The sequence below is a fragment of the Nipponia nippon genome, unplaced genomic scaffold, assembly GCF_047370975.1.
Source record: "Nipponia nippon isolate SJK-2023a ecotype South Korea unplaced genomic scaffold, ASM4737097v1 scaffold_20, whole genome shotgun sequence".
NCBI lineage: Eukaryota > Metazoa > Chordata > Aves > Pelecaniformes > Threskiornithidae > Nipponia > Nipponia nippon.
In genome coordinates, this window is record NW_028262337.1 from 7,753,207 (window position 1) to 7,769,397 (window position 16,191).

The window sequence follows — 16,191 nt, forward strand, 5'->3', positions numbered from 1 at the left end:
ATGCCTGACTTATATGGCATGGGACATAGAAATAAATAAATATTAAATAAAAATGAATCAACAAAAAAAACTTACAGATGATGCCCTATGGGACATTATGTAAACACTGCAGAGAAGAGAGCCAAAGACCATAATGCTCTTGATATATATTCTAAAGGTCCAAAATCAAGCTAAGTGAAATTAATCCAGGCAAGAATAACATGCTTCATTTAGAAAGGAAGCATCAAAAGCAAAACTTAAGCTTTCCTTGTTAAAGGTTAAAGATGACAATGATTGGTTGCATGTTGACTGGTGGAGCTAAGACTGGATATAAACTCTTCAGCGTAACTTATGTTCACTCTAAATGAAGCATTAGGCTAATAAAGCACTAGCGATCTAGTTGAGATTATAGACTTCTGTGGTAGAAAGCCTTAATATCACAGCAGGCAAAGCTCTGTCAGACAGAGTGTAGATATACTACTTGTCTTCAAGAGTAACAACCCTTTTAGTATGTAATTTTTATGATGCCTTGGCTTGTTGGGGAATAACAGTTTTTGCCAAGCAGGGCACGTGCTTAGCTGGACATGTACGCAGCAAAATTGTATTCAATTGTATTCCACCATACTGAAAACTGGAGGGTCTCATGCTTCATTGCTTATGTGGGTTGAGCTGGTAGGTGGTGGGAGAGGCAGAAATGTGTTCTCCATCTGTTACCTGTAGCAGTCTTACCACATGCTGCCAATAAACATAAAAGATTTTGTTAAATTTTCTTAGTGGTTCCTCTTCTTGTTTCATCAGTTTCATATTAACGTCATCTTCTTGACAGCACCTGTCTGAAGGTAGAGGAGGTGGAATCTCTTTGCCTGCAGCATTGAATAGGCAATATTTTAGATTAATTGAATTGATTAGTTTACCTCTGTTTAATCAGAATTATAGGTGCCACTCCCAAAAAGCTGCAGTGCAACCTCTAGCCTCATCACTACTGCAGCTGCTTTATTTGCAATCTGAGGCAGACCCTCTTTGAGCCCTGAACTGCTCTGCTGCATCTAGCAGTATCAAAATGTGTTGATTGTGTACCATGGTTTCAATTGCAAATACGTTTCAATCACTTCAGGTGTGTGGTAGGCGAAGGTAGAACTTCAGTTGGTTCTTACACCTTCAGCTTGTGTTTATGTTGCTAAAATGTCCATTTCTTCCCCACACCAGTAGGGTTCTTCCCACGGGTGCTTAGCAAGTTCATTCAAAATTGCTGTTAATTGGATGAATATCTCCAGCTTGACTCCTCCCTTGTGTGAAAGATAGAAGCTGCTGCCATGTTTTTGCTAGGATTTCACCTTGAGTTTCACTCAAATTAAACACATCCCTTTTTCCAGGTGAAATGTGCATCTCTAGAGAAAAAAAAAAAAAAAAAAAAGAATGTGCAAAAGTTGAAGGAGATTTTAAGGGAGACCAGAGTTTACAACAGCAAGCTGCAGAAGGAAGAGCAGGATGGCCCTGGCAACATATGATTGTGCCAGTAGTGGCAGAGAACTCAGACATTGGGTTTAAGGGGGTGATGTTGTTATGTTCTAAAATAATGTTGGCTTCCTATCTTGTCATCCTCTAGGATGTCAGAGAACTAAAATATCAATAAAGGGAGTGAGACAGGCCTTTACATACTTTACTTTTTATATTATCTGTTCAGAGTAATCTGGGAGTGGCATATATGTATGTCTTTAAAAAAATGTTTTATCTAATCTCATTTATTTCACAGGTAGGTAGCAATTTTAACATTGTAGGTATGGAGAATTTTAGGACATAAAAAGTATGTAAATATAGCCTCTGCTTAGTAAAGGCTTGCTTGCTTGGCCTGGTATGCTGTCTGCCAACTGCTACACATATGGCCACTTTGTCAGTTCCATCTTGGCATAGGTTTTTAGGAATACTTAGATAACTTCAGCTTTGCTCCTTGACTGGGTCACTTGAGCCTTTCATTAGAACTTAACTGATGCTTCCTGCCTGGCATTGGCAAGGGTACTGGAAGGACAAACTGGGCTCTTATCAGAGTTCCTGCTGAAGTTTATGGCAAATTGTTGACTTCAGTAGAAGTCAGATTGGGTTTGAATGTTTGAAAGTGCTGATTAAAGAAAATAAATAAAACAAACAAAAAACCAACACACCACAAAAAAAACCCCACCCAAAACCCACTAATACTTCACATGTAAGTATGAACCTGGCAATTTTCTAATACAATGTCCTGATTCCATAAGCAATTTATGATTCAAAAGCCTCAAGTTAACAAAAAAGCCTTATACATAACTAGCTAGTTGTTTTTTAAAGCCTTTAGATCAGGAGGAAGAATATAATAATTATGCTCAGCAAATTCCCTGGTTGTACATCAAAGAATGGGTTGAGCTAAATGCTACTTATGGAACTCCAAAGGTGTAGTATTGGAAAGATCAAGATTACAGGTCAAAGCTATAAGGCTTGCTCATATACTTCTCATACTAGAATAATTTAGATGCAACTTCAGTGATGCACTGGTGAACACTTCCAACTTGCCACAGTAATATATGAATGCGCTTTCCAGAGTTTAGAGTGGAGTTGGAATTCTTCGTGTTGTTGCTGTTTAAATGGTGTCTCAGTAGGTAAATTTCACATGCTGATCTCTCTTGGTGACCATGGTTGAAGACTTCAGTATATCGGAATGATTAATTATCTGAAGCCCCTTGGTTTGCCTTTTTAATTAAATTCTATTGGTAAAATGAGTGGATATGGAAATGCACAGTAAATACCTGCTGTTGCCTGTTGAGCCGAGATCTCTGATTTGAAGAAAAGGTCAGTTAACCTTCTTTATAGTCTAGACAGAAAAAATGGACCATCGTACTACAGCAGTAATTCGTTAATGTTCATCCATGAAAAATTAAGTAGAAGTTGCTTATTCTCTACAAAAGTGAAAAGATCCCCTTAAAAAAGGGGGAAAATTTGACTTTGTGCCCCAGCCCAGGGATCACGATGGCTGTGAGGCTCTGCTTTGGAATTAAATGTTGAGCACTGCCAGATGCCAGACATCGTGAAGAGGCTGAGTTTTGTCGGCAAATGGGATCTGCAAGTTAATTGGTGTTTTCTGCAGGCTTCTGGCTGTGAAATGAAATTGGAAGCCCTTTAGCCACATGGATAATACAGGACCTGAATACAAATGTCACATGTCACCATCAGGGCCCACTGTGAAACAATAGTGTTCCCACTCGAATGCTGCGCCATTACAGATCATTTAAATATGGGGATTACATTTAAACTAAAAGCCCCATTTGCCTTTTACTGCAATTTAAATGTCCTCTTAGCAAAAGCTAAGTGACAAATTAAATGAAAAAAGTGCCCACATTTTTAAAGCTGTAATGCAAAACAACCTTTTATTGCTTCTCATGTGCCACGAATGAATCATTATACTTGTCAACCCTAAACCAAGCCATAATTGGAACAGCTACTGTTATCAAAGCGGGGTTGCTCTTCTGACAGCTTAATAAAGCTGAAACTGTTAAATTAAATCCCAGATGCTTAATCTGATGAAAGCAGTCAAGTAGAAGAATCTAAGACAAGTATCTACTGCGTGGTGGAGTGATGGAGCCCAACAGCTTGTCAACACGTAGATTACAGGATCAGATATTTTTTTGTGTGTGAACTACCATTTTCGGTATCTTTATATCCTCTTGCTTGCCTTCCGGGTGAAGAAACTTCACATAATTTGCATGTTTCAAAACAAACATTTCTAGTAGATTTCCTCCATTTTGATATTTAAGAACTGTTTAAGGGGGAGGAGAGCTGTTTTGGTTTTTTTTAAAGTCAAGGATCAGTTTCTTGTGGAACAAAAATATGATGCCTGTGTTATGGGGAAGACAATGTGTCCAAAGAGCTCTTGCAACGCAGGGCAGTGGATGAAATTGGTGAATGTGTTCTGGGTTTGCATCATGCTGATCCTGGTCTTTGTTGGTCCTCTCATTTTATGACGTTGAGGAGAACTTAAAAGGTATTCTGTGCTTCCAGCTGGGTAGTCTCCACATTTTAATACATAAGCTTCTCCTGTCTACCTCAACCACTTGTTGGTATCTAAAGTTTTTAAGTGTAGGAACCTCTCACAATACTGCCATGAGCCTTATTCATGGGATAAAGCTTTCCTGAGGGACATCTTTAGAATCCATTCTGTTATGCATACTAAATGGGTTGTTGTCATAAAAGTATTTCCCGAGTGGAATAACGTGTCTTTGCCTTAGTAGTTCTAGTAGTTGTAGTAGTTTTTCACTAGCACTTTACCCTGTTGTGGGCCGCTTCTTAAATGTTGGAACAGCCTGATGGTCTACTTTGAATTCACATTTGCTGATCTTTTCATCACTTCCTGGATTAGAGTGATACATTCTTGTGTTAAAATTTAAAACTAAAATAACGCTTTACAAGGTCATGTCACATAAAGAAATAGTACAATATATTTCCTGAAGGATCATGCCTAAATTTTTATTAGTAACGCTTTGCTCCTCATCTAAAACTTAATTCTAAATGTTGAGTTCAGGCAAGGAATCATTATAGATTAATTACAAGAGATTTAATTATCATTTTGCCATGAGCAAACTACTGATTGAGTGTTAAATAATGCTTTTTTTTTTTTATTTGGAAACCACTCTGAATTTTTCTGGTAAAAGTTTAAGTTCGTCTCCAGAAAATACCAAGTGAGATTCTTTTAACCTTAACTAAATGAAGCTATTCTTCATCTGTATTTCTATCTCAGGCATTCCTTCCCTTTGCAATTAGAGAGACAAACCTGTATGAATGGGACATGCTGGCTGTTCTAAACAGATTATCTCTGCTTAGTACTTACGTAGAGGGGGAAAAAAAGGACAAAAGCAGCTCGGGTTGTTGCCAGTATGCCCCTAGAGAAATTCCTTCCTGATGCCAGATTTGGTGACTACTTCAGGGTTGCCATGAAAAAGAATCACTGAAGTTAAGCATTCATTACAGTTTTTGTGCTCCAATACCATTTTTCTGGAGCTGCAGTACTTTGTGCAATCCCTTTTTAGGATCAGCTATGCAGTAGAAACATTCACTTTTCCCCATATTTTATGGTATTTCAAAAATGGTGCAGCAAGGCTCTAAGTTTCAAATTTGAGTGCCAAGCTTATATCCCTATTTTCATGATTTCTTCAAGTATCCCAAGTTTTAATTGCATCGTGGTCTGCCTTAAAGCTAAGGACAGTACCAGTACCCTCCACCTGTAGAAAACAGTTAACAAATTTCTGAGTTTAGATTAATCAGTTGCAGATAGTACATTTCTGGTCTTGAAGTGAAAGCTGTAGGAAGACCTGTATTTCAAAGGAGGTGGGATGCACCATGCTTTGCACCATTTCCCTTGGTCTTTCATTGTGGGACTTCTAGGTAGAGTGATATCTTACACATATTTGTGTCTTCAACTGTATCATATCCAGTAGGCTGCCTTTGCTTAATTGATAATCCCTCTCTTACTTTCATTTTATTTACTCTTAGCTGCCATGGTGTGGTTGCTATACAGTTATAAAACACGTGTGCCTTCAGTTGCTCTTTCACAGAATAAGCTGTTAATATATGTCAGAGTATTTGAATGATTTGTGCTGTTGGAGGCACTAGATTAATAGTACTTCTGAGTTAGCATCACGAGACAGTTTTGCTGCTCTAAGACCTGAGTTATGGATGACAAAGAAATTGCTGTCATGGCCCTGGAGTGTCTCGGTTGTTGCTGTCACCTTCATTTGCCTGGTGAACGAAGCCAGGCTGCAGTTCTGTGAAGATGGGTTCTATCCATCTTCTCTGAAGATGATTTCCTTCCTCCTTCATTATCGGCTTGTGCCATAATGATATTTGAAAAGAAGGTATATGAGGCCAGAGTATGACAGTAGGTGGGAGGTATTTTCAAAGAGAGTATTCTTTCCTGTGGCGTTTATCAGATTTGAGGAATAATGGTGAAAGTAATTAACTTTAGTCTATAAGCATAGCTTGAGGGGCTTATTTTTAATGCCATACAGAAAGTTTGAGATTCCATTTAGTTCAGTTGGATTGGAATTACTTTTACAGCAGGGGCCAAATTTCTTGAAGTACCCACATTAAAACAGTTTTTGAAGTTTTTATTCCTAAGCTGTTGAACTGATTTACTTATAAATGTCCTAAAAAATTGTTCTGTATTAGAGCTGGTACAAAACTCACTGCAGCCCTAACTGTGGAATTGTGACTGCCAAGATTAAGGGCAGAGTTCTACTGTGAGCCCAAGCTGGTACTTAGCATTATTTTTTTCCTTCCTCTCACTCTTTATTTTTAATACTTCAGTAACATTAAGCTGCCATTTAATTTTCCAATACCACTTCTAGTAAATACCAGAGCTAGAGAGAAGTAATAGATTTATGGAGAGGAATTACTGAATCTTCACTGATTTCTCTGAGCTTTACTGCGGTCCAGCAATCTAGCCTTGTGATGTTTTCCAGTTTTCTGTCTTGAATGCGTACTGGAAAAATAACTGAAAAATTGGAAAAGTAATTTAAAGTGAGAGGTGCAAGAATCTCGGTCTGCTCGAGTCTGTCAAAGCAAGACAAAGGAAATCCTTCATAATTTAAGATACCTACATAGCCTAAAAAATTGATAGAGAAGACACTCCTGCCAAGCAAATAAAACGTAGCTGAAAATTGTGATTGGAGCTGGACAAATTTAACTAGAAAACTAGAAATAAGCTTAGAATTTTGAGTTGTGATAGCCAGGCAGTAGATCAGCTAGCTAGATTCGTGTATTAGAAATCTTAATTGAAGTATGCTGTTATTGTAAAAACTCAACAATCACTTTTGGAATGGAAGGCGAAAGTAACTCAGGAAATCTTAGAGTAGGAAGGAATTCAGGCTAGACAATCAGAATGTGTTCTTCTGGCCAGTTACAGTGGGCTACTTACATTCTGTGTGCATAGTTGTGGCAATCGTACTTTTTCTGAACTTCATGCAAGGAAGTGTTTGCACTTGCTTCACATTTTTAAAAAAATGAGATGTATTTTCATCCCTTTCTTTTATGAATATTTTGTTTTGTTTGATGAACTTATCAAACTTCCCAGTTTTGTATCTTCCTAAAAAAAATTAACTGTGCGAATTCATTCATCTCAATGATAAATTTAAATAGAGGTAATAGGTTGGTGTATTTATAGTTAGTAATTGCATTAACTTTTCTTCTGAAAATTGTCAAGGTCTCTGACAATACACTCTGACTGCTGAGAGTGTATTACCAGGTAAAATATTTGATAAAATATCTGATGTCTATTTTGGGCAGGAGCACACTTTGTTCACCACCTAGCTGTAAATACTGGCAACTACTTAAAATTGTGAAGAATCATATTAAGATACTCATAAAGGAGTGTTTTTGTACTATTTGTGCTAGTATTAGCAATGCATTTGCCTTCAATTGATTGTTTGTGAACAAATGAATGGTTTTGTGAATATTAGGGCAGTTAATCAGTGAGATTAATTTGCAGGTGCTTTATACTTCTGTCTAGCTTTGTAGGCTAATAGCCCATGCGTTGCTACAGTGGTAAGGTTATAGGGTATTACAGGTGCATGGGGAGGATCTAATGGACATGTGACAGATCCTAAGTGCTCTCCTAGGGAGATAGTAGTCTGAGGCTATGACACTGTAAACTGCACCATTCAAGCAAATTTCTGTTCTTACATGAAACCCTTTGGTCAAATGGCAGAGTGTCTGCAAAGACACAGCCGTTTTTAAAACAAACTCAGAAAGGCATAGCCCAGAACAATGGGCTCATGCAAAATGGCAGAAGTGCTCGGTTAGTTTATTTTTCCATTGTGCCAGAAGTTGAAAACGTAGGAAGACGAGCAGGATTTTTTGTTGCTTGACACACAGAGATCAGAGCATGTAGTTGATGATAGCTTGGAATAGAATCTCAATATGTAAATACCTGTTTCCTTTCAGCTGAATACATGCGTGCCTTTAGCCATTGGGAGCAGCAGTATGCAGCAAGAGAGAACGGGAAACTTAAGGAAGCAGGCATTTTTTTTGTCCCGGGGTTACACCTCCCTCTAATGTGCATTCAGAGTTTAGTGTGCAGAAGGGCAATGATTCCCTCTTGCCATCAGTGCTGCAGGTAATCTATTGCATTAATCAGCCAGCTAGTGTGAAATGCATGGGGAGTGATTATACTATCATACACAATACAATCAGCATGAAACACTTGTCAAGACCAATACATCAAAGTTTAATTCAGTAATAGAATGAATTAGAGCAAAATGAAACATTCTGTTCTCCAAGAAACACAGCACCCATAGAAAGCCCTTTTTTCTGAGGGCTGCACAGAGAAACTAGAATGCATTAAGGAATTGTTTTTATGAATAAAATTGCAACTTGGATCCAACTGAATGCTAAGAGTACTTTTCCTTGGGGTTCTTATCGAGGAGAGAACAGCACTGAAGTGCTTTGCCTATCTTAACTATTCCATAAAAGAAACTGTTTAATTGGACCATTCTCCAGTGGGACTTCTGATTATGCTTTGTTCTAATGGAGATCTCTCCGTGCCTGGAGGAGGGAGGTGGCTTTGCCAGTCATTCTGAATGCACTTGTCCTCCTTGTTGAGAAGCAATAAATACCACACACTACCTTCTTTGAGGTTTCCAAGTGGCTATCCTGGTGTAAGTGCATATGTGTTTAAAAACCAGATGTAAACCACTTTAAAATCCTTTGCTGACACTTCTACTTTAAAGGGGTCATAGGTTCTGTCTCCTAGTATTGTTTCTATTCTGGCACTTCCAATGCTGGAAAATGATGCTTTTCTAATAGAATTGATTAGGTTCAAACGGGGCACAGTAGCAAGTGTGCAGCAAGTGCTGAAGCTGATTTGTGTGTTGCACAAAGGGAATGATCTTCATTACCAGGTTCCATTTTCTTTGAAATGATCAAATGCTACCAAGCTTGTAGCTTATGGGGTTTTATTTTTTGAGAGAGATGTCCATTAATGGGAGGGGCAAAGAAATGTCACAGTAGATGTGCATCTGTTTCTTGCGTGTTTGAATTTTGCAAATGAATGGATTGATCTTAAGTATATTAAATCTAAAATTCCACAGCAAAGGCCAAGTCTCAACCATTGATTACACAGGTATTGTAAATGAGGAAATGCTGACCCAAGCTTAGCTACACAGCAGCCCTGAGAAGGTAGCATGTATTTCTAGGAAAAGCAGATTTCTTGGGAAAACTGTAATCAAACAGTCAAACAGAATTGTACACTGGATCTTCAGTCATGGTCAGTGTCCTAGCCCCCCACTAAAACTGTTTCCATCGCCACCTTCCCATTTACTAGGGCAAGAGTAAAATGTAATGGGATTTATAAAAAATGAGCAAAGCTCAATCTCTCAGGAGAGTCTGTATACGTTCCTTGCACTTCCTTTGGCTTCATGAATACATGCATACACAGGATGTGTAATTATTACAACATCTACTTTTACAGTGACTGAATACTTCTTAATGTTTTTCAATTTGCATATTTAAATCCTAATCAGTGTAAAGGCATGCTGTCCCTTCTCCCCCATGAATTCAAAGTTATGGATGTCTACTGAGAAATGCAAACGTACTGATGTTCCCTTGTATGTACAAGGAAGGCATGCATTTTGTAAAGCAGTAATGTAACCTATTTTTTCTTTTTTGTGGTGTGAGGCACACTAAAAATGAATGACAACTGTGCATTTTCAAAAGGAGGGCTGTCTGCACCAAAGGTCTGTTTTGGCAAAGCTGGCATTTTCCAGGTCAAAAGGATTAGTGTTGAACCAAAATAGGCAGTTGGGGGAAAAAATTTTGTATATTGGGTTGTGATCATTTTGCCACTGTGCTGCGAGTTTTCTATTGGAAAGATGTAGGTCGCAGTCAAGGGATCCAAATCAGAACTTTCCTTTTGGTTTCGTAGCATGTAGTTTGGGGGGAGAAGATGTGTCAGCCTGCTGAGAACCCATATGAAGAGATACCCAGTGCCTGGGAAAAGGGAGACAGGAGGAGGAGAGCAAGCTGTGTTAGAAAAACTGTGTGTAAACACAAAGACATTCTCTGTTGGGGTTTTTTAGTTTTGGGTTTGGGTTTTTTTGTTTTGGTTTTTGGTTGGGTTTTTTGTTTTGTTTTTTCTCATTTAATGAGACATTTGTTCATAGTGCAGGTGGCATTGGGTGACATTAAATCTAGTCAGACAGGTAAACTTGAGAATGCCAGGAATGTGTTCTGGGAAACTTCTTTTGAGTATAGACTGTTGCCAACAGCAGTTTCCAGGCTGAAGTCACTGGAAATGGATTTAGATACCTTCCCCACAAATTACAAGTGGCTGCCCTTCATTTTTCCATAAGCCTTATCGGTAGTAAGGAGTAAACATGATCAGCAGTTTCCCCGTACGGAAGCCATTAGGCAGAAAATACCGGATCTCTTGTTTAAGGCCAGTATAAGCCTTCAGGTTGGTGGTGACATTTAAGAGTCGGCTCAGGGGGGCTTCCACTGAGCAGCATCAGAGTGAAGTAGGGAGAATATACTCCAGGCTCCTTCCAGTTGGCATGTGGTAAAAATCTGGGCACAAGTGAACATTTTCCTCAGACTTTTCAGCACTAGGAGCAGGACAGGAACCAACGAATTGAAAGAGTGAGAATAGAGCAGATGTCAGGAGAGGGGGAAGGTGCTTGGGGAGCAGGAGGAGGAAGAAATATGAATACAGGCAGGCACACACATGCTAGGGAAAAAGAAAGAAACAAAAAAAATCACACACACACACACACAAAAAAACTCAACCAAAAAACCTAGACACCCAAATAGGCTGAAGAGTGTGGGGTCATTGGCATTGTGCATCCTTCTCCCAGATGGTAGCCTTTGTAGCACTACAGGAGTGGAGCCTGAGGCTCTTTCTGTTCCCTTCTCTTCTTGTGGGGGAGTTTTGTCTCACACTCCTCTTCCTGCAGGGAATCAGGCAGCCGTGAAAGCTGGGAGAGATCTCAGATGTGCATGCAGCTCGCCCTGAAGTCACTGGGAGCAGAGTGCAGTTGGGTTCTATTGAAATTTTAAGTGGTTTGTGTGGGGTTTATTAGAAATACACTTGTCCTTGTGCTTCATTTGCATGAAAATAGCCTGGGTTTCTGAGACAATCTCTTCTAACAATGTAGTTATGCTTGACATAGTTTCCCTTTTTAAACCAAAGAAGTTTTTAAAGGATTTTGGTACTTTGGGATATCTCTTCCCTCTCCTGCCTCTTAGATGTACCGCATGCATAGGGGAGCTTCTGAAGAAGGCGAGTGAATTCCTTTGCCTCTAGTGGTGTTTCTGAGACGTGGAAAAAGAAAAGGCTACTCATTTCGTAGGGGTGTTCCGCCTTGCTGGATGATTGAAATACTTACCAAATGCAGTTAAGGTATTCCACTTTGCTTTTGTTTCAGTCTGAAAACACTGGGAATCTGGTTACAAAGTATTAAATTGGCTTTTTTTTTGTTAGATGCTGAAAAGTACAGTGTCTCCTTAGTGCCCTCAAGTGATATTTGATTTTGAAAATAAATAAGCAAGCTGAAGTTAACTGTTCTCCAAGGCTTTCCAGTATGCCCCATCTTCTGTTTTGTTTTGCAGATTGCAAGAAATACAGTCATTCTGTCTTGGGCAGTGCTGAATGCATTGATGTTTAATAATAAGAACCAGTGGTAATTTGACTCTGTTTGGAGAGTGAAGCGTGTTGACGAGTGTGTCTAAAGAAAGTCATATGATTTGATTTTAAAAGAAGTTTTTTAAAATAGTATTTGCCTTATTCACTGCCATGGCAAGTTTCAGACACTTGAAAAAAAAACCCAACAGTTTGCTGTACTGTATTGAACTACTGTGCAGTAATCTGCAGTAGTGCAGTGTCTCTCTTGTGTTCGACACTGTACCGTATCATATTTTGTTGTGGTTTTCAGATTTCTTTGATATTACTTCCCCATTCCATGTTGGTCTGAATAGCAGGGAACTTGCAACCTTAAGGATCAAGCTGTGTTTCCACTGGCTCCTGTGCTGTGGCATCCCAACATGCCGGGTTACTTTAGGAATGAATGTAATGTGATGGCCTGTGCTCTGGGTATCCATTTTGCATTCTTAGTTAGCAAAAGAATACTTGAATGTGAGAATTTTATTATCCTAGAAGAACCAGCTGGGTTTTTATTCTCTTTTTTTTCAGCCTGTCATGAAGACTGCATAGTTTAAGCATATTCTCTAAATCTCTTGTAGTGTATAAGGCATGTTCTCAATGAACAAATGAACTGTTGCTAAACAGTACTTTGAGATGTCTTGATGCTTCTGTCAAAGTTCACACTGATGAGACAGCTGATTTAGAGAAAAATCTTCCCATTTGAAAATTGTTGCTAGAGACCCTGATGTGTTTACGGCTGCCCTGCTATATAGTCTCAGTGAGCAGGTTCCAAAGTGATGGTATGTGTGAAATGTCAGCACAAATTAGCTTTCCCTTTGAGCTCCATAAACAGAAAATGTAAAACAAATTTTCTAGTGTAACCAAATTACTGAAGTAATTACAGTAAAAATATCTTATTCCTATTAGACTGCACAAAACCAGTGTTTTCTGGATCTCTGAGACCCAGACGTGTTTGGGAATGAGTTATATGATCAGCAGTACTTCTGCTGGGTTCAGAGCGTGGAAGTATATATTTATAAAATACATGTCTTACTAATGCACTTCTTTGGTTCCTGTAATGTGAAGCTGGAAGATGCATAGTTCTTGTTCATAGAAAACAACATTTGCTTCTAGTACAAAAATTAGAACAACAACTTGGGTAATTTCCTGCTGTAACTTGATGTGAATTCTTGTTTGCTTTTGACTGATGTTCCTGTCTGAGCCATACATTGTGAACTGTGGGTTTTCTAATACAAAAGACCTCTTAATGCCTTTTAATGGAGAAGGTTGGTTTGGTACCGTCTTTCAACTGCTTCAGATGGGCCATGCCAGCTCCAAGATCCTGCACTGAGAATTCAGTCTGCCTGGTGTTAGGCATAGCTGGGAAGCAAGCAGTGTAGCCTTTGAGGGGAGAAAAAGTGTTACAGTATAGAAGTTTGCAATTAGTCATTGGCTGCTGCATTTTTAATAGAAAACATAATTTAGCAATTTTTTTAAAATCAGGTGCTCTGTGGATGTGTATAGTCTTAAATCCCCACTGCAAGTTGGAGCAGAAGGCCAGTTGGCTAAAACAGCTGAAAAAATGGAACAGTGTGGATGTTTGTCCCTGGGAAGATGGAAACCATGGAAACGAGCTGCCCAATTTAACCAATGCTTTGCCTCAGGGTGCAAATGCTAACCAAGGTGAGCCTAAACATATGCACTGACTGCAACATATAATATAACCTCTATCTTATATACTCTAGCCTTGCAGAATTCAGCACTCTTTCCTGGGACAAGTAACTTCCTTTTTGAGGATTGACCAGCCAAAGTTATTTTCACTAATACTGTCCTTGCAGAAAGGATAAATAGGTGTTTTATTTGTGCTGGGGCTACAAAGTTTTCAAAGCAAGTATTGTGTTTAGTTAGGTCTTCTAACTTTTCACTTGGTGCTTCTAAATACGTGTTGCATGAAAACTGGATGTCCTTGAAGTATGTCATGTAAAAGCCTGTTGTTTCGTTGCTTGACTATAATCTTGTATTCCTTCTGGTATTGGGGGTTTTTATTTTGTTTGCAGTTACAAAGCCTTTGATACCTATTTAAAGAGAGATCTGTTGCAACTGCATTAAACTTGAGTGTGTGAGAAACTAAAGCAGCTATCTGTGGGATATGCTCTCTATGTGCAGTCTGCATTGCCAGGTGTGTGGGGGGGTGCAGAGGCAACACTGCCGTCTTGGAGGAGATGTCTCTTCTTACTCAATATCATGCTTTCTAATCTAAAACGTGATTATAAAATCTGACAGAAGCCTTGTCCAGTCATCTTCAAGCAAAGATGTCTACTTTGCTAATAACTGGGGAAGATGCAGGATATTTACCTGGGAGAAAAACCTCGTAATCCTCAAAACCCTCAGTATTTTGATACGTATTTCATATAATTATGATAAAGTTAAAATTAAATGCTTGGGAGCTGGTGGATTTGGAGTTACATGGGTTTTTCCTTGTTTTCTTTTCTTGGAAGATTACCTCTGAAGGAAATAGACTTGGTTCATTTTTAAATCTCGCAGCTAGCCAGGGACAAAAGTTCATTCAGCATCTAACTCCATACAGAGGTGTTTTGATTTCTGTATCTCGTGATGTTCAGCCCAACCTGGGCAGACTGGTGGTAACTCTGACACGGCATCCCAGTGTTCATAGACATGGTGCCATGTTGACAGAGTGATTTTGCCATAGGAAGATGTCCAGTAGGATTATGTCAGTCCCATGGCCTCAGTACCTCACTTTCTTTACAGTATTTGTATATGTTTATGACAAAAAAAAAATTATACAAGTCCTCAAAGTTAATGTTGCTTCTCAAAGAGAACAACTAAAAACCTTTCATGCGATGTTTATCCGTGCCTTATTCTGGCAGCTTTGGGTCTGAGGAGGAGAGAAGCTGGGGATACTTGAGTAGCTGTGTGCCATGTACTTTCTAGTTTGGTTTTAAGGGAGTCCTGTATGTGCTGTTTAATGTCCTTCATTTCTAGCTGTTCCCTCTGCAAAATCCTGTTTAGCATCAGCCATGCTGGTTTGTAGATCGCTCTCTCTGAATGCAAAGTGAATGGCACACACTTCGTCTGAGCTGTTGGGTAATAATAGGATGTGAAATGTCATCTGCGGGCTGCTCGGTGCAGAGGGGGGCAAGGCAGGCTGCCCTTGGTTGGGGGTTGAATAGGCAGAAGACAAGAATCCTGTGAATGACTGATTCACATATGAATGAGTAAAAGCTGATGCAGCTTTCTGAACTTGTGAAAATGACAGATTCATCGAACAGGCCACATCGGACGGTGTTCACTCGAGCCATTGAGGCGTGCGATCTGCACTGGCAGGACAGCCACTTACAGCACATTATCAGCAGTGACCTATACACCAACTACTGTTACCATGACGACACTGAAAACTCGCTCTTTGACTCTCACGGGTGGCCCCTCTGGCATGGTAAGTGGCTAAACCGGAAAGACGTTTCCATGACTTGTTGCTTTGTTCATTTTCTATGGTATTATTGGGGGCGGGGGGGGGGGAGATGGTGGGGAAATGAATGAAAAGCCTTGCAAAAAGAACAGAGGCTCCCTTGAGATGCTGGCTCAGAAGCAGTCCTTTAAGTGTCTCTTGCATAGTTTTAAAAACAAAACAAAAAAAACCCAAACAAAAAAGCCCTTTTGAGTAACGTAGCCAAACAGGCCATTGCAGACATGGAAGCATTGCTATTCTTCAATTATTTTCTCCATTTTAGAACATGTTCCTACAGCCTGTGCAAGGGTGGATGCATTACGATCTCATGGATACCCACGAGAAGCACTGAGACTAGCAATAGCTATTGTTAATACACTAAGAAGGCAGCAGCAGAAACAGCTGGAAATGTTCCGGGCTCAGAAGAAAGGTAATTGCGGGAAAGAGAAAGGCAAAGGACGTGCCGAGGTGACAATAACACCAGACTGGAACTTTGCTTGAGAAAACCAGTTTTGAAACTAAAGCAAAAGGGGTGACTTTAATTCTTTGGTCCAAATGATTGTAGTGATAATGTCACATTCTGGATGTCAGAGGTTTTCTGTAAACTGGGTTGTGAGCTGTGCAGGGCAAGAGCTCTGTTCTGCCCTCTGCCATAGGTCTGGCATGATGGGGCCTTTAATCAGGGTTTTTGGTCACACAGCGAAAATACTCACCCTTTGTAATTTACAGGCTTTTAAACAGAGCTTTGCATTTGGCATGTCAGGTATTTACAATATTTTTTTTTTTCTCTGATATATAATTTAGCTGAGCTATATATTTCTGAGGTGTAAGCCTGAAGTGACATCGAGGGTAACAATGAGGCAAAGTCTGCACTACAGAAATCGATCACATTTGGCAGTTTGTTCCAAAAGAGTCTCTTATGCTTAAAATTTTGGTGTTTCTGAATAGAGGTGGATTGCTTTTTTTGTTTGTTTTTGAAATACTGGTTTTTATAAAATGTTCTGTGGTGTTCCTCTGAGCACTACCCCTGTATTTTTTTGAAGGAACATTCTCCTTCAGATAGAGTTTCTGTGCCGTGTGGTCCTTGCTACCCAAA

General features: G+C 39.4%; 1 protein-coding gene across 8 annotated transcripts in view; it reads left to right on the plus strand.

Moving 5' to 3' along the window:
• ZSWIM6 (zinc finger SWIM-type containing 6) overlaps positions 1-16,191 on the plus strand; it is a 114,679-nt gene that overhangs the window by 74,940 nt on the left and 23,548 nt on the right. For 7 of the 8 annotated variants that reach the window (XM_087759762.1, XM_087759761.1, XM_087759763.1 and 4 more), the window contains 3 exons: positions 13,133-13,312; positions 14,907-15,083; positions 15,379-15,525. In XM_087759762.1, the coding sequence (XP_087615888.1) occupies positions 13,133-13,312; positions 14,907-15,083; positions 15,379-15,525 (504 nt within the window). The remainder of the gene's footprint in view (positions 1-13,132; positions 13,313-14,906; positions 15,084-15,378; positions 15,526-16,191) is intronic. The other variant, XM_087759764.1, reaches the window with a different exon arrangement.